The sequence below is a fragment of the Nuphar pumila genome, chromosome 6 (assembly GCF_984573655.1).
Source record: "Nuphar pumila chromosome 6, dmNupPumi1.hap1.1, whole genome shotgun sequence".
NCBI lineage: Eukaryota > Viridiplantae > Streptophyta > Magnoliopsida > Nymphaeales > Nymphaeaceae > Nuphar > Nuphar pumila.
The window spans coordinates 6,161,991-6,189,946 of NC_143254.1; the positions used below are offsets into that span (position 1 = coordinate 6,161,991).

Here is a 27,956-nt window from a genome sequence, read left to right on the forward strand (position 1 = left end):
TAATCAGACAATCTTCGAGCCTATTCCCACTAACCCAAACATGTAGATTACATCTGTAAGGTTAGTTTCATGAAGAGAAAAAATCATTCAGAAGTATCTGACTGAACCGGAGTTACTACAGCTGGCTCCCAGCCTTCCACAAAATTAAAAGCCATGATTGGCATATCCGAGCCAAGCATCCCTACTTCAAAACTCAGCTGGTTAAGCAGAATGAGTTGTACAATACAGGAGAATGCAACGTTTATCACCAAAACCACTCCCAACGCTTGAAGAGTTGGAGGGCTCATTCATACAATAAACTGAAAGGGGTAATTACAGCTGGAGGCAGGTACATCCCACAATCAGTGTAATGGGCCGGTTAGTCAAACAGTAAAAGCCAGGCAGGGTGTTAGAGCCTGTCTTGGACGCAAAACTAGAATGGAGGACAAATATCTGAACAGAAAAAGAGGAAAAGAAAAAACTAGGATCCCTTAAATCAGGAACTGCAAATACAACATGATTCTTGTAGGAGATCAATTGATGAGCTACAGTGCTGGTAAAATTACATAGAAACTTTGTCTAATGCTGAGGAATTGTTGGTCTCTTTTCAATCATCTCGTATTGTAGGAGGAAATTGTCCTGCAGTGCACCATAAAGGTTTGCTGGATCAGAGAGAGAGAGAGAGAGAAAAAACAGCTGAAAGCAAACTGCAGTTATAGAGATAAATCATAGAAGACGTCCAAACCTTCCGAACAGTTTCCCATGTGTTGGGATCGAAAGCAAGGTAGGTTCCTCTCTCAAATGTTGGTGCCCTAACAAGAGACTCCACATTTGGGGCTTTAATGAGCCACAACCGCAGTTCTCTGTGATAAATCCACCCTAGATTCACTCTGCATGACAAATCAATATTCTGATTTAAACAGCCAGAAAAGACATTGTGAAATTCATCCAAGGCAGGTATTACTAAAAATTTAAACTTGACTAGACATGGATCTAGAATGCAACTGAAAACAAAGAAAAACATCCATATCCAGTTAAACCCCCCAAAAAAACACTTTTAAGATGGAACATAAAAATTGAAAAATATTTATCTCAGAAATGATCGTCATGTAGCTACATGAACATGGCCATGCATAAACAATGCAAGAGAGAGAAAGAGAGAGATTACAGTTCATTGGCAGCATACAACTGAGCTTCATCATTAGGCATGCTACAGTAAAAAATAAAACCCAAATCAAGCTTTGATCTTGCCACCACATGGGGCTAGAAACTCAGAAGATGAAGACAAAGAATTACCTGTAAAAAATATAAAAAAGTGTCTCTGGCCGGAATCTTGAAAAGTAACCTGGCTATATTCATCAGAGATGTAAAAAAAAAAAGAACGTAAGGATGAGAAAGATCAGCCATTCTCCAAAACATTATTGAGAATTCTTACTTGTAGTTTCAGAGCAGGATGGAGATAACACTGAGGCAGAGAGTATTCAGGATCACCCTTTGCAGGTCCATCAGACCACGGGGAAGCAAAAGTTTTATGGAGATTGTCTCTTGAGTTCAAATTCAATCCTAATGTTGTCAGATCAATTCCCAAAGCAAGTGATGTCAGATCAGGATCACTCATCTTTATTACATTTAATAGACCAAGCAGCCCAAAACGATCCGGAGCAGCTTGCATGCTCTGCAAGGATTTCAGGCTCTGATATGATTGTTGCACGGGCATAACTTGTAAACGAAATTGTGATTGGTTTGAGTGGTGATACTGCTGAAGAAGCTGCTCATAGGCGAAATTAGGAGAGTTCACAGGCCTTAATCCAAGATTAGGTGCACCACTGCTCTGAATCTAATAAAAAAATAAAAGTACACAGTTATCATCAGGCCAAGTATCAGAAATTTATATGGTTTGAATCAATCACCTGTATCGTTCAAGATAATTTATCACCCAGGGTTTTTCTTGGAGAAATTTTCAATACATGGTTTTTCTCGGGAAAATCTCAGGATTTTTAAATTTTAAAAATATATATAGAAAATAATAAGAAAGATAAAAAATTAATAGAGTTTTTATCATCTTTTTTGCAAAAATATAAAGAAATAAGTTCGAAAAGTTTTTAAAATACAAAAGAAATACAAATTTTTAAAAACTGGGCTTAAAATATATAAAAATAAGAAAATCACAAATAATATCATGATATTTTGGCAATATTATCAGCTTACCATAAATTTCCAATAATATACTATATTTTCAAAATATCGGCGATATCAATGACTATGGTTTGAAGCACAGGCAAACCTAAACTTGAAACAGGTCCCATATCAGCAGTGTCATGCATGATTGATGCAACTCTAGATATGACTATGTGCACCTCCAAAACATGAGCAGCTCATGGATGTAGACTATGTTGGATCAACAAAATCAATGCAACTAAAAATCACTTCCCAGCCAGGAGCAGATACCCTTGGAAAATGATTTCCATAAGAAAAATCATTATGGATTAAATGACAGGAAGAATACCTGAGAGTGATAGGATGCAGACAGGCCACGTGAAGATGGGAATAGATCAGAACCATGGAGATGAAGATCTGGAGTGCTTGTGGCTGCATAAGATGCTCCAGCATTACTCATTGATGGAGCATGCTGCTGCTGCTGCTGCTGTTGTTGTTGCTGCTGACGATGAGTCGCGTACATCCCTGCCAAACTGAATCCAGCAGACCTTCCCATCTGCATTTCATGTGTGAACCAGTTAAAGTTGGCCATGTATCCAGACCCAAACAGCTTGATCCTCCTATATTGCCAGTAATGTGATCCAAAATTCCAAGAAATCCAGGGCATTCCAGGTACATATTGAAAGGTCTGAATGCATAGACCTGATTCAAGCCAGGTCTTACCTGGGCCCTTCAGCAAGGCCCATGACTTGACCGTTATAGAACAGAATCTGACACATAAAGTAAAACCAAGACGTACGGGAAAATGCTGAGATTGCATCATTGACATTGCATTTTCGTGATGTGGCTCTTTCTGATGCAAATCCATTGCAAAATCAGCATTATTACCTGTTCCCATTCAGCAAACAAATGCAAATATTAATTGCTGCAACAAACATAAAACAGCAACAGCTTGCTGCAAATGGTAACAATTCCAACATACAATAAAAACTGCCTATTTGAAACAAGATCAAAACACATACCCATTTTGACCTTCCGGGTAACTAACGAAACAACATTTTGCTGCCCATAGGAAGAGTTCATCTGTTTCATGCTTGGGTACAAGAACAATACAGGAGCATCCAAAGACTCACAATAAGGAACAGTCAGGTGGATGATCATGAAGTTTTTGATATGGAGACACAACCAGACAACAAAGCAGAAAACACATAATTAATTAATAGTACTGTCATTTTGACAGCTTCAGCCCAAAAAATACGAGAAACATGCCCAAAAAACAGAAAAGCCTTAATGGTTTCAAAAATGTGTATTTTATACTCAGACACTCCATTCTGTTGTAGAGTATAAGGATAAGATTTTCTATGCATTATACCCTTTTCAACAAGGAAATACTATAATTGTCTACTAATATGTTCTCCTTCTAAATCTTATTATAGGCCTTAGTTTAGTAGAAAAGTGAGTTACAATCATAGCATAAAATTGATTAAAAATGTCAAAAAACTCACTTCTATTATTCATGAAATAAATCCACACAAATCTTGTACAAACATCAATAAAAGTGACAAAATAGATGGGACCTCACACATTTGAGTGTACAAGAACAAAAGACAAAATCTGCACTGCTAGATACCAAAGGTAACATGGGCACTTTCGAAAGAGTGATATACCTATGTCAACAAAGCTACTAGTACTGGTACTTCATGGGTACGGGTCAGACCAATTTCAGGTCTGTTATTTGGGATCATTTGCATTTATTTTTAAGGTGCATAAAAAGTTACCTTCCTCCATTCTTGTATGGCAGTTGATACATATACACACACATGCATACACATATTTCTCAGAAAAAATGCATACATATATGCATTTATGTATGTAAATATACGTATGTATGTACAATCGTAGCACTGTAACCATATTTATAAAAATTCTAGAGTTGTACCTTACATACTTGTATCAGCACCTGTACTTGCATCCACACCTATATGATATAGTTTACAACTTTCATATTCTTTAATTTGACTAGAAACAACTGCCTTTGACTCATCAATCAGACCAGATGGGAAAATGGTTTGTAACTTCATGACCATACTGCCTTTGACTCATCAATCAGACCAGATGGGAAAATGGTTTGTAACTTCATGACCAGTATGCAGCTAATGAGTTAGGTTTAATGAGTCAAGATAGTAGAGATGCCCTTGCTTATGCGCAGTCCCAATCCTCCTTTCTAATTGTTGATTCTATACATAACAATTAACGAGAGAAAATACAACATAGTATTTATAATAGGTTATTTGACTAACATAAATTAAGTTTATTGCAAGGGATAATCTTCAGAAATATTTAAATGATTGTGGACTGAACAAAAGAGTAGTAGCTTCTACTTTGTAAAAAGGCATAGCAGAAATATTTGTTATCATATGATAAGTAGCTTCTGAATTTATCGACCAACCTGCGGAAGATCCAGAGTTGCATGTAAAAACAATACCAGTAGCGGACAAGATGATATTGCTGTAACTGCAGACCAAACAAGTACTTCCTGAATTTCTACGTCACCTGGGTAGGGGTGCGGGTGCGAGTGTGGGTACTGAGGGTACGACACGGCAATTCCAAAAAAAATGTGGGTATGGGGACACGGCTATATATATATATATCACATAAATATAAAATAAATTCAAAATAAACTGAATATAATCTAAATATATATTATATACTGAAAATATAATTATAAATTATAAATTGAATACAAACTTGTATGTACGAAGGGTAAAATGGCGTGTCCAAGTGTCAACGTGTGTTGACACGGGTACGGAGGAAAAAATGGAGTGTCTGTGTGACATAGCTGAATTTGTTCAATTAATTGAAAGTGTGCGGTTGTTCTCAAGTTTGAGGAAGTCATTGCATTCAAAGATGAGCCTTAGGATCAGTCAAATGGATCTTCTCATTCACAGCACTATCACCAGTAGAGCATGCAAAAGTCCCAAGCTTCTTCAAACTAGGACAAGTATTTCGTGCATCCTGGTTTCTTACAGTAGTTGCATCTTATGGTGTTTATCTCAATGTGGGAAGAATTACCCAAACGATGATACTGACCACCACGCCCATCAGTCTCACTACAACCGATATTGCATCATCAGTTACCTTACCTCGCAACCATGTCGCATGGATATGACTGCAGATACGAGGATACAGCCATTATTACGAAGTTTTCAATATAACTAGTTTATAAAGGGATATGATACAGAGGCCAAAATGGAGTGTCCATGTGACAGACACTCCCAATGACTTTATTTTTATTTTTTCTCATGTAAATTCAGCTAAAGTCAGAGTCCTCACATTATCAAATTCACTCGATACAAACTTTATTACTCAAGACTTCTCTTGTCTCCTGTTCTCATCCAAGCAAGTTTTGCAATCTTTATGTTTTTTACACTTAACCCTCTATCTCGATATTTGCTATTGCATCCCACAACTGCTATATCTTTGTATAGAAGGCTTGGAATGACTTGTTTTCTTGGCTTAATAATCTTCAGACTTGAACAAGCTGATAATTCCTAGCCCAATGAGCTTGTTAACATGCTTGTTTAAGAAAGTCCCACGCATTTTTGGCATCTTCAAACTTTGTCAGGTTGGTGGCTGCCTCTTTCTTGACTGAAGCAGACAACCAAGATTCAACTGACTTTTAGAGAGAGAGAGAAGGATAACTCAGGCATTGTTAAGCTTGCAATATCATACCCAGCATCTCCAACTTTAGGCTAGGTCTTGTTCAATCCAGGAACCCACCAAGTTCTTTTCCTTCTACCACTATCTTCATAAACTCAGCCCAAAACACATAATTGGCCTCATCCAACTTCACAAGAGTCAATTGGACGGAGTCACTCATATCCATTTTTATCCCAAACAACAAGTATTTGTGTAGATGAGGTAGTAATATATCCTATTTACTCATCTAAACATGAAAGAAACATCCAAATCACCGAAAATCACAAAATCACAGTTACCACCCCTTGCAGTCCACCACAAAAAAAACGTAAATACCCTCAAATGGATAAGTATCTAGCTCAAGGACCCTTCTAGCACATTTATTTAAAATTGCCTATATAGATACACACACAGGTACCAACAACTACAAAACTCAAACCAAAGTTTAAATCCAATCAGACTCAATTTTTTCGAAAAAAAATGCTCAAAAATTTGAATCTCCTTCAATATTTCGTTTGAGAAGCAATAAAATTTTATTAAATTGAAAATGAGTAAGAGGGTGACAAGATGTTACCAAAAAAATCATCAGGGTAAGGAAATCAACACAAGCTAGTGGCTCCTACCCTAGCAGATCAAATCCATGAGATGTCACCCATTCTTCCATTTGATCTTGGCACACACGAGAATGTTCCTTTGTACAGCATTATAAATGAGCATAGAATTAGATGAGACTCCTCTGAATATCCTATTATTTCGTTCGAGCCAAATGAACCACCATGATGATAAGATCCGCCGTTTACATATGTGTCTCTAGTTGTCACTTGATAATATATGGAGGTCTGAGTAAAGCCTGTGGTCCCTCTTTCTGGTATAAAATCCAAGGGAAGGTCGAGCCATGCTAACCTTAGTGTCCTTTGGAAGAAAAGGTAAAACTGAAGGGATTTAAGTTGTTGTCTCCCCACTTACCAAACACAGAGAACACATGTTTGCAAACTTAAATCCCTTCTTTTTCATATTTTCTTGGGTATTGATCTTCTCCATCAAGACCAGCAAAGTAAAAATCTTCACCTCTAGAGGAAGGTCCAAAGATCCAAAGTAAATCTTTGGGAGCAATTCCACTCACAGTGGCATTAACAAGCAATAGAAACAACCATCCATAATTAACCTTATTTATCACATCTCCAAATATCTATGTCAACCAAGTAGTAAGTTTCCAACTTGTCAATATGCCCATCATACTAACTAGGGCTGACAAACGAACTGAATGAACTGGATAAAGGGTGCTCAAGCTGAGCTCGTCATTGTGGCAAGCTCGAGCTCATAATGAGCCAGAGTTAAACAAGGCTGAGTTGGCTCGTTTATATATATATATATATATATATATATATATATATATATATATATATATATATATATATATATATATATATATATATTAAAATTGAAAATAGTAGAATTTGGACTCCAAACCTATTGAGCCAAGCTCAAACTAAAATTTTGAAAATAAATAATAAATGCATTTTTTTCAAAGCTATAAGCAATAGGATTTGAACTCTAAAATTATTGCTTGCAAGCCAAATATTTCACCTATCTAAACTCCTTGGATTATATATATATATATATATATATATATATATATATATATATATATATATATATATTACTAGTTGATGAGCATATACGAGTTGAACCTAGTGGAACACTTGTTGTTTATGATCAGCTTGTTGAACCTATTTCAAAAGTTCAAACAAGCTCTTTACAAGTTGAGCCATCACTGGCGTGTCCCATTTCCCAACCCTAATACTAACGCATCCTTCAATCTTGTGTTCTGTGAAGTTCCTCCTAAACCAAATGCACCAGCCTTCAGAGGGTGTTCAATGCTCCACTACAATGCTGTCCTTGTGCTCAGCAACACTGTAAACATACAGGTATATGTCTGCTAGTGGTTTCTCCAACACTAGCTATCTTTCCAGAATCACAACTTGCTGCTAGACCCCAAATTTAGTCACCATCCTTGAGGTGAAATCCTTGATGTGAATGCACAGCCGATCCCTCCCATAGCTTAGCCTGATACGGCCAAGGTCACGCACCAATTCCGACCATCCCCGGCCATTTCGACTAGCATTCTCACTTGGGAACCTCAGCAAACTAATTTTGCTAGAGGAATGCCCCCCAAAGCACTGAGCAAATTGGGACAGACAATCAAGGGCACAATCAACTCTCCTATCGAGCGCATACACACCCAGGTTGCAGTCATTGCAGTCCTAATGGCCATCTACGCCTAAATTTTGACCATCGACACCCCTTCAACAAAGGCCACCCTCCTCCTTCACGCATTCAACCCTGCATGGGCCATTCCCACACCTGGAGTACCATTCTCTTGAGGCGTTCTAGGCCCAGCAGCAATCTACGCCTTGGTGGATGCTGTGCAAGTGTTGGCAAAAGAAGATGCACAACACCCACGCATGCAAGCATCCTTCGGACTTGGACACTGAGAGTGTGGGTTGTACCAGTCTAGTATCAGAGCCCATGGAGTGCCAAACAGAGGCGCTCAACACGCCGGTGCAGGCACCGGGGACTCCACCCAGCATTGAAGCGGTCATCCAAATGCTCGGCAATTTGCAGACATCCCGTCCTTTGAGCAGCAGTTCAATAGGCACGAGTCCCACGGGACAACTCTAGCTTTGGCATGTTCAGCAACAGAAGCGACCAATTGATGAGGCCCCTGAGTTTGTGCAAGGCCCGCCAGTGAGTAGAGACCTTCCCTCTTCGGTAAGAGGTACTCGCGCCCCACTTGTTTGGTGAAATGTCATATCGTCGAACGGAGGCTTGCCCTGTGTGTCCAGTGGTTTTCATGCCCTAGATGTTCAGTGAGATGATTCGCCATCAAGTTGAGGCTTCATACATGCGGCCGGAGGTTCGCAAGCACCAACTATTTGGTGAAATGTCACATCACACCCCATCCGGCACCACCGGGGTTAGTGCATTCAGCAACACGAGACCAAACCAGTGAATAAAGGTATGACTTCCCCAAATTCAGCGGCTTTGATGTTTTTGACAGGATACTCAAGGAACAAAGTGTTTTTATGGGCCAAGTCATGCCGAAGAAGAATAAGATGGAGTGGGTCAATATGAATGCGGAGGGTGAAACTTCCCAATGGTTGCGATGGCTTATGCATGGTCGTGGTAGGCTTACTTGGCCTGAGTTTCTGGACTTGGTTGTGAGGAGGTTTGGCCCAACTCCACATGAAAATTATGATGTGAAGTTGAAGCAATTACGGCAAGAAGACACCGTGCAAGAGTTCCAAGAGGAATTCGAATATTTGAGCTCCATGGTGCACAGTTGGCCGGAGCATGTGTTCATGAGGGCTTATGTGGGTGCTCTCAAGGAGGAAATCCGAATTGAGTTGTAATTCCACAACCCCCGCAGTTTGAGTGAGTGCTTTACCCTCTCAAGATGCATTAAGGAGAGGAATAAGCAACTCACGGCCTTGAAGAAACTAACTAGGCCTCCCGACACCCGCGGTAGAGGCATTTATGTACATGAGCGCACTCCCAAGCCCAATTCAGGTCCGACAGCCCCTAAATTTGAGAAAATGGGTAGGGCCACCATTGAAGAGAAGAGGAGAAATGGCATATGCTTTACATGTGATGTGAAGTGGGGAGCCCAGGCACAAATGCAAGGCAGCATAAATGTATGTTGTGGTGGATGATGACGGATGAGGACAAAAGGGAAGCCAAGCTTGGTGAGCATGATGATCCAAGCTTGGGCATCTTCTATCATGTGCCTTTGGGTGTGATGGCACCACATTCCATGCGACTTGAGGGTATTATGAATGGCCACAAGATTAATATGCTCATTGATACATGCTCAACTCATAATTTCATTTGTGATGAGCTTGTTCACATACTTGGGTGTAGAGTGAAGGTAACACCCCACATTTGATGCCATGGTGGGGGATGACACCAATTTGAGGTGTTCAAAGGTGTGTCATGACACACTCTAAAAGCTCCAAGGAGCTAAGTTTGTGGTCAAATTTGTATATCCTTCCCATGTGCGGGGTGGATGTAGTCCTTGGGATGTGTTGGCTAAAAAACTTAGCCATGGTTGCTTGGGATTTTGGCCAAATGCATATGATATTTTAATGGGGTGATCCCAGAATAATTTTTTTGAAGGCATACAAACCACACTCCATGGGAGGGGTTCTAGCCAAGGGAACCCTCAAAATATTTAAAGGGGCCAGTGAGGCAACCTTACTAGTGGTGCATCCGATTACCTCAACCGAATATAGCAAGGTTGAGGAGTTGGTTCCCACCGAGCTCCAAGTGGTGTGTGATCATTTCGTCGATGTTTTTGGGGAACCAATTGAGTTGCCACCACTCCGATTACAAGATCACCATGTGACTTTGGTGTCCGGAAGAGAGCCAATTAGTGTGAAGCCCTATCGATATGTGCACGAGCAAAAGACAGAGATTGAGAAGCTAGTGGGTGAAATGTTGCAAAGTGGAATCATCCGCCCGACACTTCTCCTCACTGGTGCTCTTTGTAAGGAAGGACGGCTCTTGAAGATTTTGTATTGACTACCAACGCCCAACGTAATTACGGTCGAGGATAAACACCCCATACCAGTAATTGATGAGTTGCTCGATAAGCTTTATGGATCCACTATTTTCACTAAGTTTGCCCTCTGTGTCGGATATCACCAAATCTGGATGGTTGAACTTGATGTGAAGAAGACCGCCCTTAGAACTCATGACGGCCACTATGAGTTCCTTGTCATGCCCTTTGGCTTGACCAACGCCCCCGCAACCTTCCTGCACCTAATGAATGATCTCCTTCGGCCGACTCTTCATAAGTTTGTGCTTGTAATTTTTTATGACATTTTTGTGTATTCCAAGAGTCTTGAGGATCATAATGGGCATGTAACTTATGTACTTGGGGCACTTGGGGGCATAAATTGTGTGCAACAAAAGTAGAAATGTAATTTTGGGCAAAGTCAAGTATCTTACTTGGGACACAATGTAAATGGGCAAGGTGTAAGCACCGACCCCGAAAAGGTCAGAGCCATGTTGGGTTGGCCCAAGCCTAAGTCCATTCGGTCCCTAAGGAGTTTTTTGGGGCTTACAAGGTATTATAGGAAGTTCATATGGTCGTATGGGTGCATTGTCCCCCCCTCACCGTAATGCTTAAGAACTTCTCTTAGACGCCCAAGGCCAAACAAGCATTTGAAGGCCTTAAGAAGGCTATGAATGACGCACTCATCCTCGCCTTAGCAAACTTCTCCAAGGAATTTGAGGTGAAAACGAACACATGTGACACAGGCATTGGGTTGTACTCAGCCAAGATGGTCACCCTATTGCTTTCATAAGCAAGTCGATTCCAAACCCCAAGAAGGGCCTCTCCACTTATGACAAAGAAATGATGGCCATTGTCCTTGGCATTAAGTAGAGTCCTCATCTCTTGCGGCACCATTTTGTGATCAAAACAGACCATCAGAGTCTCAAATATTTGCTTGAACAAAGGATCTCCACCCTTATCCAACAAAAGTGGCTTGTCAAACTAAGCATGCCAGTGGACCGGGGGGAAACGGTACCAACCCTGCCTCGCCTCGTTTGGACTGAGGATGTTAGACATGAAACGGGAATGGAGGTTAAAATCAAAATCCGAGAGGCGATGAAGGTAGGGATGGACTTACGCTTTCCCCCGCCCAGCCTTGCCCCATCCCCGATCCCCGTTAGTAAACCTTCCTCTCCTTTAGGGATGGTAGTGGACCGAGGGAAAACGAGGCCCCGCCCCGTTTGGACTGAGGATGGAGGACATGAAATGATGATGGAGATTAAAATCAAAACCCGTGCAGGGATGGAGGCGAGGATGGAGTGTAGAATTTTGAGATGGGGCAGGGGTGGAGACCTTGTCCCCTGCCCTGGTCCACTGCCATCCCTATGCCAAACTACTTGGGTATAACTTTGAGTTCAAATACAAGGACAAAAGAGAATGTGGTAGTCGATGCACTCTCAAGGTGCAATGAAGATGAAATGCAACTTTTTATTATTTCTTCTATTGTTCCAATGTGATAAGTCGAGCACGTAATGAGCAAAAGGAAAATAATGAAATAAGTGAGGTGAGAAGGGCCCTTGAAGAGGACCCAAATCGGCACCCTCACCACTTGTTGCAAAGGGACCTTGTGCTCTACAAAGGGCGCATTTAGTTGCCGCATGAATCTGCATTATTACCGAAGTTGTTGAGGGAGTTTCACAACTCCCCGATGGTCGGCCACATGGGGATGTCAAAAACTTACTTGAGGGTCAAATCCCACTTCTATTGGAAAGGGATCAAGGGTGTTGTGAGGGAATATGTGCATAAGTGCTCGGTTTGCCAAAGCAATAAGTATGAGACAACCAAGCCGCCCGGGCACCTCAACCCATTGCCCATACCAGAGAGGGCATGGATGGATATCTTTGTGGACTTTGTAGAGTCCCTTCCCAACTACCACAAGGAGCTGGTATACGTGGTGGTGGGCTGGCTCACCAAGTTTGCACATTTCGGCGAATTGCCAAGTACCCACACGATAAAATCAATGGTGGAGGCTTTCATGGAAATTTTGGGGATGTTCTATGGGGTGCCACACCATAGTTTGTGATTGTGACCTAGATTCATTAGCACCTTTTAGAAAGAGTATTTCACTCTCATGGGAACCTACATGTGCTATAGTTTGGCTAACCATCCCCAAACAAAGTTAAACAACCGAACGTCGGAGACATATCTAAGGTGGTACACTAGTGAACACCCCAACAAGTGGAGCAAGTACCTAGCTTGTGCCCAATATGCCTATAATACAAGCTTTCAGTCTTCACTTAGGGTGACCCCTTATGAAGCCCTCTTTGGGCAACCACCACCTAATTGGGTCACATGAGCATGGAAGCTTTAAAGTGTTAAAGGTTGACAAGCAATTGTGCACGAGAGATGAGGTGATGCGCCTTATCAAAAGGAACCTTGCCAAGGCCCAACAACACATGGAACAACTCTACAACAAAGTCCAGAGCGATCGAGAGTTCTAACCCAGGGATTGGGTATTACTCTAAGAGATTGCCCAAAGGGGCAAAATTCATTGTTTGGGCAGCCCTACCTCACTGATACGGCCCAAGGTCACGTGCACCTGCACATGGCACGTGCATAGCCTCCCACCAAGCGCCGCACTAGTACAACTTTGCTGCATTAACACCCACGGGCATAAGGCCACTTTTTGGTTATTTTCTTTTGGCATATGTTGATTTGAGACCCAGCTTGTGGTGATCCAGATCCGATTAGGATGAGCAACATATAAGCTCACTAATGCCACCCTAATCATCTTGTAATTTGAGAAATAATAGCCCTAAGACTCTTAGCTGTCATTAGATCCCAAACTTAGACACCAACCTTCCCAAGTTGCATAGCCCATTCGGGCACTCCATGGATCGGTGCTACTCACCAGAGTTGTGCCAAGGGTCAATAAGTTTCCCGAAGCTCTACCATGCGTATTAAGCCTGCCAGTAGCACGCCTTGTGGCACCCACATAGCAATCAACACCCCTATGTTGTGGTAGCATAGTCCAGTGAGTCCAACCCCATCTGATGCCAATTTCAGCTATCCCCGGCCATTCTGACCGGCATTCTCACTTGGGAACCTCAACAAACTAATTTTTCTAGAGGAACCCCCTCAGCAAAGGGCACCCTCCCCCTTCATGCATTCAACTCTAAGTGGGCCATTCCCACACCTGGAGCACCATTCTCTTGAGGCGATCTAGGCCCAACAGCAATCTACACCTTGGTGGATGTCACACAAGCATTGGCAAAAGAAGACGGACAACACCTACACACACATGCATCCTTCGGACTTGGACACCGAGAGCGTGGGCCGCACCAGAGCCCCTTCTCCATTTGCTAGAAATTGTCCAGGTTTGAGGCCAGTAATTTCTATCACATTTCTGTTTTAACAGTCTCGTCCATGGCTTATCATCTGAAGCTAGTGGTTAATGCATACCATCATCAAGCCAACAACGATTTGTTATGTAAGAAAACAGCCCAATTGTCCTAACTATGGGCCCCAAATATGTTTTAATTGTCATAGTTTATGTAAAAGTCAAACTAACGTTCTTATTTGTCCAAGTGTTGTAAAAGGTATCCATAAAGGGGAAAATATTTAACAATTAAAATATGATTTTTTTCCAAACTTTTGAAACAAAGTAATAATACATCAAAATAGAATTTTTAAAAAATTAAAAATAAAAGAAATACCTAAGCTTTAGAGATTTGTAATCTTGGATCGATATGCAAAGTTCAGAAAATTATACTAAAACCTTGGAGTTGACTTTTTATTCCTTAATAATTTGCATTTTTAACTATTTTTAATGGATTCAAACAATGGGTATTTGCCTATATACATGTAATATCTTAAGTAAATACAGAACAAAAATAAAAATAAGATTAGAGCATTTACTTAAATAAAAAATCGTAATTTTATAGTATCCCCCGCCTGACTACCTTAATCACTCTATCAATACTCCCAAGGGATGAAATGAAGAGGAGAGAAGAAGACAAAGAAGACTAGGGAGCGAAGGCATCAGAAAGGTCTACGGAGCTTCGAGATTACCAAGTAAGCATTTAATTATAGTTTTGATCATTAGAATTAAAGTTGCCTTAATTTATTTTCTTTAAGCCATTATTTATGGTTTTCTATAATTCAAGTTTCCTCAAATTAGTTTTGTGATGACTTTCTATTAGGGGTGGACATCGGGTTGGGCAAAGGCCACCCAATTCGAAGCCCATCAAGGTCGACAAGCCTAACCAGACTCACGGCCATCGAGAACCCGACATAAGTCTTATGGGGCTCAAGCCCGAGTTGTTTACGCTTGGTTAACTATGCCCAACCGATAATCGGCCGACGAGCGCATCTCGGTAGGTTGCACAAGCCATGCCAATTAAGGGTCTCAGATCGGTACCCAAAGAAAAAAACAAGAAACTAACCCCTTCTCCAAAGGGCACAAGGAGAGATAGAGAGAGACTTATAAAAGACTTAGACGAAGATTTATTGACAAAGAATTCGAGTATCTTAATCTATAATTGAGTCGTTAATTTGTCAATTTTGTCTTCTAAAAAGCAATGCAATTGTCACAAAGTTGTATTTTGACACATTCAAGACTTCAGTGAAGGTTAAGTTATTAGATAGCATTATATGTGTTTCGAACCGCCATGTTTTTTGCTTTTTGCATATGATATATATACCTCTTTGGCACTCTTCAGTACTTGTAAATGGCAAAACTCCCGTATACTTGGATAATCTCTCTCTCTCTCTCTCTCTCTCTCTCTCTCTCTCTCTCTCTCTCTCTCTCTCTCTCTCTCTCTATCTATCTATCTATCTATATATATATATATATATATATACTTACAATTGTTATAAGGAAGTTTATGTCTTCATATCTCCTTGCTCTCCCCATGTTTTTGTGCATGCGTGTACTTTTGCTTCCGTTCTTGCGCATGTGTTGAGAGCTTGCTCGTGCGCTCGAAAGACCTGATCTCAGTGTTAAGTTCTACTGAGACGATGTTGTGGGGGCCTTTGCTTTTAAGCTCATGACAAGTTAGTACCGGAGCCTTATCGAAGCTTGGGACAAGTATTCGCCAGCCAGTGTCAAGAGATCTGACATTCTTCATAGAAGCATGGCTCCAAAGAAATAGGATGTGATCCTTTCGAGAGATCAGGTTCCACCCGAAGAAGCCTTCATGGCTGATGACCGTGTGACAGCTCTTGTGCCTGATGTCGTCGAGTTGAAAGGATCTGTGAACAACATGGACAAGTCAATTCACGAGACAAACATTGCCTTTAAGGCACTTGATCAAGAGATCAAGACCGCAGTTGAGAGGGTGGAAGAATTTGTAGCCAATCTCACCACCAAGTTCAATGACTGTGAAAACTCTTACCACAAACATCGATGATCTGCTATAAAGGTTCAATATCATGGCCGCAAAAATGGATGTTGTTCAACGAAAGAATGACCAATTGGAACGACACGGCAGCGACACATGTGGATAGACCGCGTATCAAATTGCCCAAGCAAAGTATAAGGGCACTCGGAACTCAAGTGACCTCAAGAATTTTTTTTATCAGATGGAGCACTAACTTGATGCTACCCGAGTTGATGAAGAAACAGATAGATGGGGAACCATAACGATGTATCTTGCGGATGACGTCATCCTTTGGTGGAGAGGCCTCCTAGGCGATATTAGATGTCGGCTTGTCGTGGTAGATTCATGGGAGGATCTCAAGAGAAAACTACGTGACTACTTTTTGCCCATTAATGAAGAAAGAATGACCCACAACAAATTGCTAGAACTGAAGCATACAGGCTCAATTCATGAGTATGTCAAGGCCTTTACCTCAGTGATGCTAGACGTCGAGGATCTAGGTGACCCAGTCTGGTTGTTCCACTTCATGCATGGATTGCAAGGGCGGGCTGCTACGGAGATTCTGGCTATAGGACGATTTATTTTGTACTATGGGAGATTGTTTATATATCAAGTGGTAGGATACTATGTGAAGGCGCTTGGTGCACGAGTGTCAAGACACAATTTGGGCTGGTCATCCAGGACAATATAGGACTTTGGCATTGTTAGAACATGCATTATACAGGCCACAAATGTGCGACGACGTAGACACTTATGTGCGGACTTGCTTGATTTGTCAACAAAACAAGCCTGTCAACCAGAAACCTGATTGCTAGAACCACTACCAGTGCCAAGCCGTCCATGGGAGTTCATCACCATAGACTTCATCGTCAGCTTACCAAAAGCCCAAGGTTGGAGCTCCATTTTCATGGTTGTAGACAACTTTTCGAAGTATGTTATCTTCATACATGCCCCTGCCACGTGTTCAGCTACCGACCATGTAAAGTTATTTGTACAACACGTGATTAAGTATTTGGGAATCTCAAAGAGCATTATGAGTGATCGAGATGATCACTTCATTAGGAAGTTTTGGCGAGAAGTGTTTCGCTTGATGGGGACGGACTTGCTTTTCAACACAAGTTTTCATCCCCAAACAGATGGACAGACAAAGAGGATCAATGGCATGTTGGTCGAGTATCTTCGAAACTTTATTAGTGCCAACCAAAGAGATTAGGTAGATTTGCTTGATGCTGCCCAATTCTGCTACAACCTCCAGAAGAGTGAGTCATCCGGTTATAGTCCATTTAAAGTTGCAACTGGACAACAGCCATAGACTTCACACTTTCTTGCCGCTTGAGGACGCGGCAAAGCGCCTTATGCATACCAGTTTGTCAGAAATTGACACGAACAGATAGAGTTAGCAAAGGCGTATATGAACAAAGCGACAAAGTGCATGAAGAAATGGGCGAACAAAAAGTGTTCGCCAGCACAGTTTTGCATTGGAGATAAAGTGTTGGTGAAGCTCTTTCCCGAACGCACCACTATCTTTCGAGGTCATCACAGAAGCTTCAACACCTCTTCACCATCACAAAGCGCGTTAGAAACCTGGCGTACAAACTAGACTTACCATCAAATTTTCAAGTGCATCTAGTCTTCCATATGTCCAACGTAAAGTCATTTCATGAAGATGAGGGGGATCCTCAATGGAGCAAATCTCATTGTGCTCCCATTCGACAGCGCACTCCATCAACAATCATCATCTCAAGCATAGAACCAGACATCATCATCAACAACTACATCGGTGAAGTCAAGAAGTACCCGGTGCAGTGGAAAGGTCAATCAGAGAGTGAGGCCACCTGGGAAAAAGCTACCCACATATTATACAACAGTCAACTTGTGGAGGATTACCATTAACGATTGGCACTGAGGTCGAGACCAGCTTAGGCAAAAGAGTGTGTTTTGGACTGCCATGTTTTTCACTTTTTGCATCTGATATATTCTTTGGCACTCTCCGGTGCTTGTAAATGGCCTTTGACCTAAGAACCCACGTATACTTCGATAACGGGCCCCTTTCCCCCTCTCTATCTCTCTCTTTGTACTTACAATTGTTATAAAGAAGTTTATGTCTTCATATCTCCTTGGTCTCCCTATGTGTTTGTGCATGCGCTCCTGCGCGTGTGTTGAGAACTTGCTTATGTGCTCGAAAGGCCTGCTCTCAGTGTTAAGTTCTACCAAGGTGACGGTGTGGGGCCTCAGCTTTTAAGCTCATGACAATATGAAATGCTCTTGAAATATAATGCTATATGAAATGTTCATGTTTTTTAATTTTTTCTAAAGCTTTGACGAGTTTATTTGATCCATAAAGACCAGACAACAAAAATAAACAACCCGATAACCACACCCTGAGTCATGGCCATAGGTTTGTTTTGGGATGTGATGTTTTAATTGTTAAGTATTGTCAACCACTAGGTTCCATATCCTCCGATTACCAATGGAAGCGTAGCCAGGTTCCAACTAGCCAGCATACAGTCATTATCAGTTTTTGCCCTCTTCCAAACGAAACCTCTCATGATGTTTTATAGCCTTTTTGTTGTTTTCCATGGAATTCTGAAAAAAATAGTAGTAAGGTATAGCAACAACAACAGACCTAATAAGAGTAATTCTACCTGCCATAGATTACTTGCTGCCCAAGACTGGATCCTGGCTGAGGACATGTCTTCCACCTTATTCCAGATATTGTCACTCCCCCTGCTCTTAGAGATGTACATGCCCAAATAAGGTAGTGGCAGATGCTCCTGAGCACAGCTAAAGAAAAGTTCAGCTGCAGTAATGGCCGGTTGGTCTACACTGAAACATAGGAGCGCATGATTCCCCTCATGTTCGGCCTGAACATTTTGGAAAAGATCTTCAAGATCAATGAAGTTCAGCTAAAATACGCAATTGAAGCAGCACTAAAATACTAGAAAGAACCTCCTGGACCTGGTCAAGTAACCGAGGACCAAATATGACACCCACCTACACAGCCTGCTTCATCAACATAGCCAAGAAATCACTAGTAATGTTGAAGAGTAGCAGTGATAAGGGATACCCATCTCTCAGGCCCTTTCTCGTATCAAAGGAAGTGTTGTTCCTTCCACTAATTCTTACCGACACAAATGCTAAAGTGATTAATCCCTCGATCCACACAAGCCATTTCTCACCAAAACCCATATCCTTGAGGCACTGAATTAAGAAACACCACCTTAAAGAGTCGAACCCCTCAGTTAAATCAACTTTAAGAAAGAAGGCAGCTTTTGTTGGTCAATCAAGTGCACTACCTCATTTGCTATCACCTTGCATTTGTGGATCTGCCACCTTTTGATGAAAGCATATTGAGAGGGTCATATGAGAGCATGTACTACCATTTTCAGCCTCCCGCCAGAACCTTTGCTATAATTTTGTAGAGAGCCAACAATGATATTGGTTAGCATCTTGTGATATCTTCAGTCTCTCTCTCTCTCAAATCTCCTTCAATATAACTCAAAATTACCTGGGTTTTGCTCAGAGTTACCGGAAGCTTCTTAGATAGGTGGGAAGCTCGCTTCCCGGAAACTCGCTTTGGAAGCACGATACTCCACGCTTCCAAAACTTGATGAGAACCTCGATTCCCCCACCCTTCTACTATGCTTTCCACATGCTTCATCTATTCTTCTTATATGTTCTCCTACTCAACTTTCCATGTTTTTTTGTGTTTTCTCTCTCTTCTCACTCCCTTTCATGTGTTTTCTCTAAATTGGTAATCATTTTTAGATTTTGTTAAAATTTTAATTCTTACACTAAAAAATCATGAAATTTAATATTAGTCACTTTATTTTAGTTTTTATTTGTGTTTCATTTTGATTCTTATTCAATTCTTATATTTCTTTTTTAATATTCCTCGCTTCCCGCTTCTTATACATTTCAAAATACATCGCTTCTCGCTTCCGCTTCCCGTATCGTTTCCCGCTTTCGCTTCCTGGTCTGGCAACCTTGGTTTTGCTTATCATCTTTCAGGATGTTCTTATGAATGAAAAAGGCCCCTGCTTGAATCCTCTTCAAGGCACCTTAGTCATTTCCCTATAGTGTGACATTGACACCTAGGAACTGGCCTGCAGCCACTCCTATTCTCCAGCCAATGCATCAGCCTTCTAACACATCACTTTAACCCCTCTAACACAGACAAGGTCCTCCCTGCTCTCTTTCATGGCTTTGATACCATCTCAAAGAAAGTAAGAAAGGAAGATGTGAAGAGGTCTTTATCAGGTCTCACTATTCCTTCATTAAACTCACCATAGAGAATACACTAGGAATATCCCTTTATCAGGGTTACAATAAATCAAAACAAGAAGAACAACTAAAATGTCCATACTTCTGACTTCTAGATATGTATAAAACAAACTGAAAAAAGACATTGTGTCCCTACTCATTTTTTCAATCTAAACATATAACCCAATTGCTATGCAGCTAAAATCACGCCTTGGCACTTCCTAGGCAACCTAGCACATCTAGGTGAAGGGTGAGCATAGATGAACACATAGGGGGCAATTAACACCAAACTAATAACTCTATATAGAGATTTAAGAATTTACAAAATCATCATCAGACCTTTATTTAAAAATTAATTTTACTGGGTTTCTAGGAGTTTGCCAGGCCTTACCTAGGCTCTCACAGGTAGGGGACAGAACCGGGACAGTTTGGGCTACCATTTTAAATGCTGACCTGGCCCACCCCATTGCCCACCCATTCAAATGGGTTGGGCAGTCCACATACCACAAGCAGCCCGACTGATCTTGGACCAGGGTTTAGGCCCTTGGCCAGTCCAACTCTGGAGCATGACCAGGCCACAGCCCACCGGTAGGCCAGTCAACCTGTCCAGAATAGGGGTCAGGTCAGGCCAGGTCAGCACATTGCCCACCCCAACCAAGGGGGCTGGCATATAGGAACCACATGGTGCTTTTCACTGTGCAGCCACAATATAATACAATTCAATGAATGTGTGGGATGATTTTCCATGTGCTGTTGCAGATTTTGTTCTCCTTGACATGTTTTCCAGTCAAAAGCAAACCCTTGAGCACAGGCTTTTATCTCCTACACTCCATTTCTTTTTTGTCTTTATCTTGTTTTCTATTCAATCTCGTTTTTATTTTCCACTTCTCCACTTCTCTTTCACATTGTATAATTCCCAGACCGTTTCCTTGTATATTTCCTTTCAAACTTTTTCATAAGGTTTCCCCTATATCTTTTGCTGCAGTATCCCAAAAAGAGAACTCTTTAAAGGAGGTTTATCATTAAAAAATGTCGCTATTTTTGCTTATAAAGGCCCTAAATTCATAAACTACTCCCCTGTGCAGAGAAAGGAAAGAAAGCAACACTAACATCTTTATTTATTCTCCATTAACTCAATTTCAATCCTTGCTTTTATTTGTAACTTGCAACTCTTTCCTTTCTTCTTTTCTATAAGATCAATTCCACAAACTCGTGTTTCCTGCCCCAACTATACTGAAAAACAATCAACCAAATTCTTGACTTCAATATGAACTCCATCTTTGATACCATACCAAAATGAAGTTGAAGGGGAAAAACAAAAGCAGCACACATGCAAAAATCATGACTTTGTTACTTGCATCTGCATTCTTGTCTGAAGTGTTTATCCACGTCCAAATCCTAAATTACTGCTGAATTAGGCCTGTGGTTAAATGAAAAATTGTCCATGCTGATATTGACCCATGAATTTATCAGCTAGCCCTATTCAGCAAATTTCAACATGGATCAGCCAATGTGCAGGATTAACTTGGAGTGCAGATGATTACTGACCAGCTGATGGGCATAAGGATGAAATTGCATAGGACCTCTGAGGACTAGAACCATGGTATCACATCTTCATTACTATGGTTACCGGCCAAATTCTATAATTCAAAAATCATGGTCTATGATTCTTCAAGCCCCAGAATGCTAATCAAATGTGTGATGGTTGATATCACTTAGACCAAAAGCAAATATTTATTCCATCTCAACAGCCTTCTCTTATCTCACCATTCAAAGTTGAAGATTCATCTTTGACAGTTCCCAAGGAAAATGATACAAGATTTGGGTGTGAGCACTAAACTTTTTTTCCTCCTACAAGATCAAGTGACCTAACTGGAGATGGATGCTGGTGTTCTATTATACATTTTCAAGTATCACAAATATCCACTTCTAGCAGACTCATCAATTTCTCAAAAATTGTTGTACACTTGTGCTGCTGCTGCATATGAAGCACCAGCTTAACTCCTAAATCCATTCATTTTATGCTACTTCTAAGGCACCTCTGTTTGGTAATTGATTTCCTATGTCACACGGACTCTTCTAACAGGGCACCGCACCCGCGTCGCACCCGCACCAAGACGGGTGCGACACTTGGACACAGCTTCCTTTATGTTAGGTGAAGTCAACCACACTGAGGTCCATATTTCTATCCAAAAGTAGATTCAATTAACCCTAATCAAGTCCATTTTTATCTATATTATATATATATAAATAGATAAATGCACACAAATACACAGTATTAACTTAAAACTGTTAAAAATTATATATATATATATATATATATATATATATATATATATATATATCCTTCCCGCACCCAAGCTTTTTTAAAGTGCCACACCGCCGCATCCGCACCCGTACCCGCACCTATGTGTCATAGTTGATTTCAGATCCGTGTGCCAGTCAATATACCACCAGCCTATTCATATTATAGCAAGAAGAATATGAGTAGGTAATCAAGACCTATAACACAGAAATCCTTTTGTCCAGTGGACATATATGGTGAGACTTGACCACATAAACAGTACCACCCCTTGAACACTTGACTTAGGTGGATTATAAGTACCTTCAAGGATGTCCACCAATGAGTCAAGTTGGGTCTCTCTGTCTGTACAGTTAGCGCATGCATGAATGTACATCATTTTGCATTGAAATTATGACTATTTCATAAGGTTCAAATGTAACACTCCTTGTAATGATATTGAATACCATTCAACAATCCAGCTCCCACCTAGCTATGAAGTAACAGACACTAGTTTGAGCAAAATCCACACCATGACCGAGGGACTAAATTCTGTGCTGCATTAGTTAGACTATTAAAAATCAAAATAACAGAGTTTAATAGAATCAGCAAATGTAATTAATGAAGATAAGATAAAATTTGTATAAACCAAATAAATGCTTCAAAACACTCAAAACTATTTTAGGGCAAAATACAAAAAGAAATCCTTCATTAACTGAAGAGCAGATTATAAAAGCCAAGATGACGAGATCAGAGAGAAACAACCAAAAGTGAAAACCAACCAAACAAAGGTGCCAAAGAGTTTGAAAATTTAATATAGGAAACAGAACGGGACCTTTAAATCCAGGCAAAGCAGGGAAGTCTTCATTTTGGATGCTAAATTCTTGGCTTGGTTGGACAACAGAACTTACACCAACACCTTGCTTTCGTAATGAACCTGCAAAGATATATCAACTACAATGTTTATGATAATAGACAAGAATTTAAAGTAGGTGCCACAATCTCACCTAATTGTCCTTGAATCCCTCCAGCTGAACTTGGACGACCAGTTAACTGTGGGAAATCATTCATGTCAAATGGAGAACCATCATTAGAAATTATTTCATTAGACATTCCCAAGGAGCTCAATGGATTATTTCCTGCTTGGGCTTGGTTTTGAGCCAAAGGACCTCCTGATGAGGAGTATGAGCTGCCTAACATGGAAATCATTTGTGGAGCTGTAGAAGCCAAAGAGGCACTAAATGTAAGTACATAATTCAATCCAAATCCATCGGCATATAGAAATTTCAGTCTTCATTTCAGAATAGTTTATCATTCCCCATTGGCAATTATAATGCAAATTGCAAAGTTGAAACACACAATGTATGTGCACATGCATGCTTAACTTTGGTACCCTCAAGGATACCATGTCGTATACTAGTCTCATTGATTTTCAATATTACCATCCAATCTTATGTGAATCTGACAGTTCATATATAATCTCCATAACCTCCTTAGTATGGAACTAGCATTGGATTAAAATGTTTTAATGTGCATATGCCAAAAGGAATCTAAAATCAACAGCCCACAATGCACCAAAAGTTCTTGAAAAGAAATTCATTTTACATCAAAACAATTAGATCCAAAGCATGTTTCTAACGAAACATGTAATGAAGTATGCGGAATTACAAATAACAAAGTCCAAAGGCACATACAAGTCCAAGAATGGACAATTATAAAGAAGATAGACAAGCACACAAGTGCACAAACAAAAAGTCCACTAAGGGACAATGCCAAAAGCTAATAAAAAGTAAATATTATTGAAAAGAGATGGGAAAGGAATGAACAATGTATGGGGATCACTCCCCCATTTATATACAAAAAGTAGAGGGGGAAACCATTGGGAGATCCCCTTAATAGTTCATTTGACCAATGTATGGGGATCATTTGACCAATGTATGGGGACCAATATGGGAATTTTTGTTTTTTTACATGTCATTGGGGAGCTCCACGTTGGGGCCCCAACGACTCTATGGAGAGGGGCCCCAATGCAAGGAAAAAAGATAATTTAAAAAGGAAAAAGAAAAATAAGAAAAAGTAAAAAATAGTTGTTTCTAATAAACAACTAGTATTACATGTAAAAAGACAAAAATGCCCATATTGGTCAAACTATTATAATATATATATAACAAAACAAACCATGCAAACACATCTAGAGGGCCTGATTGACTAAATAATACATGCTACTACAATTCTCCATTAGAGAGTATGGCACCCTCAACAGTAACAAAGCCAAAATCTATCCGGTTTATATCTGGTACCAGACTATCGAGTAAACTAATTGATTTTCTAGCAATCTATTTGAGTGCTCCATAAAAACATGTTCTAGATGGAGTTGGATATGTGATTGTGACCCTACCCAACCAGTCCTCCACTAACTTTTTGTTTAGTATTTAGAAGTTAAACCATCATTTTCATTTGTTTAATTCTTAGCACTATTAATTTTGTGTTGTTACGGTTTCCTTTAATTTTAGATATTCTTATAATTTTCTTTCTTCCAAATTTGATGAGATTGATCCAAGTTTTTTTATAGAAAATCAATATTTTTCAAATATCTAGAGATATTCCCTTATAGAGAATATCCTGTGTGTGATATGTGACATTGATCCAAACCATTTGTAGGCTACTCATCAGAATTAACAATTGGGACATTTGTAATAACAATGTAATTCTTATGTAAATAAAACAGTATGCAGAAAAGTTAACAAGATTCAGTCGGTTCTCCACCTATATGCATAGATTTGCGGCCACAAAGTAAAGTGGGCATACACCACACAGATTACACAATTTCCACATTTCTTGAAATTTTAATATCCAGAGCTACCTCTTCAAAAGTACTCCCAATAATTGCTAAAGGTGCACATTCTAGCTCATAGGGGTATGATGTATCCACCAATCTCTTCCATTTTCCTAACCTAAATTTCTACTTAAGTTGCACTATTTTATAATTCCATGTGCAGTGGACAATTCAGAATAGTGTTAACTTGCCAAAACTAACAGTATGAAAACATTGAAAAGAAGCATAAATAATACCTTTTTTCCTGACTTCAGATGAGCATAATACCATTATGAAAACTTAAAACATATCATGTTACTACAATCCAGAGACAAAAACAACTGCTTAGCACAAGAACTTAATCCTGCTCGAACATCAATTGTGATGGAACAATGTAAAATAAAATCTGATTCTAAAATGAGGGAGGTGGGCGGGAATAAATAAAAGAAAAAAGACCTTAAGATAGTCATTACAACAAAGATGAGAGCAAAACCTTGCTGAAGCACACCACTCATAAGTCTGCTTGCTCCTTGCACATTGAGACTACCAGCACCACTATTAGTGGTAAGATTTACACGTGATGCTAACCCAGGTACATTCAATCCACCACCCGAGCTTATATTCCGAGCAATGTTATTAGCACCAACAATGTTTCCAACAGAGCTTGTAAGTCGAGGGCCACTGTTACCCAAAATAGGAGACATTCCCAGTCCAGAAACAGCACTTCGGTTGCCAAGAGAAGCAGAGGTTGGGGATATGCCAGGAACAGGACCACCAACTCCATTCATGCTACTGCTAAATGCAGGATTTCCCACAACATTAATACTTCCTCTATTTGTAACCCCTGAATGCCCATGTAAGCCTCCATGAGACAGCTGCAACAGTTGAAGAAGTTATCCAATGCATTTCTAGTGACAGAAAAAAAATACACGCATCCATACATGTGTATGTGTGTGTATGAATCGAAGAAGACACCTGAGAAAGTGCAACGGGGAGATTGTTTGATGCAAATCGTCCAGCAGAAAGGCTTCCAGAAGGCTGCTGAACACCAGAAGAAGGCACACCAACCAATGCTGAGTTGCGAGAGGTGAGGGATCCAGGCATATTAGCCACATTGAAGCTCCCATGGACATTATGAAGACCTTGTATAGCACCTGCAAACAAGGCACTTTTGTATGAATATTGTTTCATCATCAGCATAAGAGGGGTGCATTCAAGATTCCAAGAACTTTTCTCACCTGAGTGATGAAAAACAGGAGCTGATCCTGATTGCCCCGAAAAAGAAGTTGTAAAAGACCGGCCTGTATTTGCAGATTCTGGAAGATTTGAGTTCGAACCATTTAAAGTAGACTGCAAAACAAAAGTTCAACATCAAGCATGACCATGTCCTGCCAACATCTCCAACAACATAGAACAAAAAAAATTGTGACCACTAAGAACAAAAACAGTTCATTACCCACAATAAAACAATATCGCTGAACACAAAGTAAGCTGAATGAAATTCCAGTACGCATCAGTTTATATATTTAACATACAGGAACCTACTTTGGTTTAAAAGTCCAGAATTAAACAAAAATTTGAAGACATTTTTACATTTGACAATTACAAATGGGGAAAAAATCAGCACCCAATGTGATAAGCCCGAGGAATTCATCCAGTCAAAAGGGTTTCTAGATATATTAATCATAACAAAATGGAAACTCGAACGTGATCATCAGCCAGAAGAAATTGAAACTGAAGTGAAATATAAACGTCAACAAAAGAAAATGAAAAGGGACTGATAAAAATGATCAAGAGATAAAAAGTGATGATTTGACACAAGAACTACTCGATGCTGAACGAGTATGATTATAGCAAATTCGCACAGCACCGAGACCTGGCCAAATACATTGTGTATAGAACTCAGAACTAGCACAGGCAGGATGATGCATTACTCATGGACTGCCTAAACAAAGCAAACAAACACCGGCAGCGTTTAAATGTGTAAAAACTTCTGAAAGAAGCACGTGTTTTATCGATATTTTGGCCAAACGGAAGTATAGTTTGTGTCAGTAGGTTTCCGCACCACTCACTTTCTTCTACAAGGAAATCTCACGCTCCATAAATTACGATTCAAATTCCCATTATTTATACAGATGAAAAAAGGTACTGGCTACCAAACCCCCAAAATAACACGAGCAAACTAGGCGAATTATCAACACTCAACAACATGGCATCTCTTGAGAAGAATTTTTAAAAAAAACTTGTTCGGACTCGAGCGAAAGAAAAATTAGGGCAAAAACTACAGAAGAGATCAAACCGTTTTCATGATTCTCGATGCGATAACAGTTCCCGAACAGGAAAAATCTAAGAAAATAAGAATAAAAGAAAGTTTTTTTTACCTGAAACAAAGACGTCGCCATACTGGAATAAAAAAAAAACAAACTATCCAACAATCTGTGTATCTATCCCTCTAGTTGTGTGGAAGGAGATTTACAGAAGACAATATATCAGCCAAAGGCGAAAAACCCTAATCTAGAACGGGCACCGAAGATCTCCAGTCCAAAAGGCCTTCCCCTCTGAAATTGAAACGCCTACACCGGTGACGGAGTGAACCAGGCATGATCGACCCGCCCCCTTCCACCGGGAAGCAACAAGGATCGGTCGAACGATCGGCCGGCCCGTCTGCAAAAGCTACGTGAGGGAAGGGAAAAGGCGATTGCCGAGGAATCCGAAGCCTCGCAGAAAAGGGTGACAGGCGATGAAGATAGAGAGTCGATGAAGACCAATGAGGAAATCAGGGATGACGCAAAGAGCGAAGAGAGGGGGAGAGAGCAAACGCGA

The 27,956-nt window shown here is 40.3% G+C and overlaps 1 protein-coding gene and 1 non-coding gene across 3 annotated transcripts; one reads left to right on the forward strand and one right to left on the reverse strand.

The window, feature by feature from the left end:
• Positions 1-240: 240 nt before the first annotated feature.
• On the reverse strand, positions 241-27,956 carry LOC149833763 (putative NOT transcription complex subunit VIP2). 2 transcript variants are annotated; one of them, XM_090009838.1, is made up of 13 exons: positions 27,515-27,956; positions 26,372-26,483; positions 26,109-26,287; positions 25,627-26,008; positions 23,326-23,535; positions 23,154-23,255; positions 2,936-3,024; positions 2,486-2,692; positions 1,415-1,816; positions 1,276-1,328; positions 1,148-1,189; positions 725-869; positions 241-618 (listed from the first exon to the last, which is right to left on the reverse strand). In XM_090009838.1, exons 1-13 carry the CDS (start codon positions 27,533-27,535, stop codon positions 559-561), a joined length of 2,004 nt encoding a protein of 667 aa, XP_089865964.1. In that variant the 5' UTR covers positions 27,536-27,956; the 3' UTR covers positions 241-558. The 2 variants fall into 2 exon arrangements, with proteins under 2 accessions (XP_089865964.1, XP_089865965.1); XM_090009839.1 differs by lacking the exon at positions 241-618 and having other exon boundaries at positions 731-869; positions 1,276-1,324.
• LOC149833764 (small nucleolar RNA snoR35) lies at positions 26,372-26,455 on the forward strand. The gene has a single exon (XR_016432914.1). It is a non-coding gene; the product is annotated as a small nucleolar RNA snoR35 (small nucleolar RNA).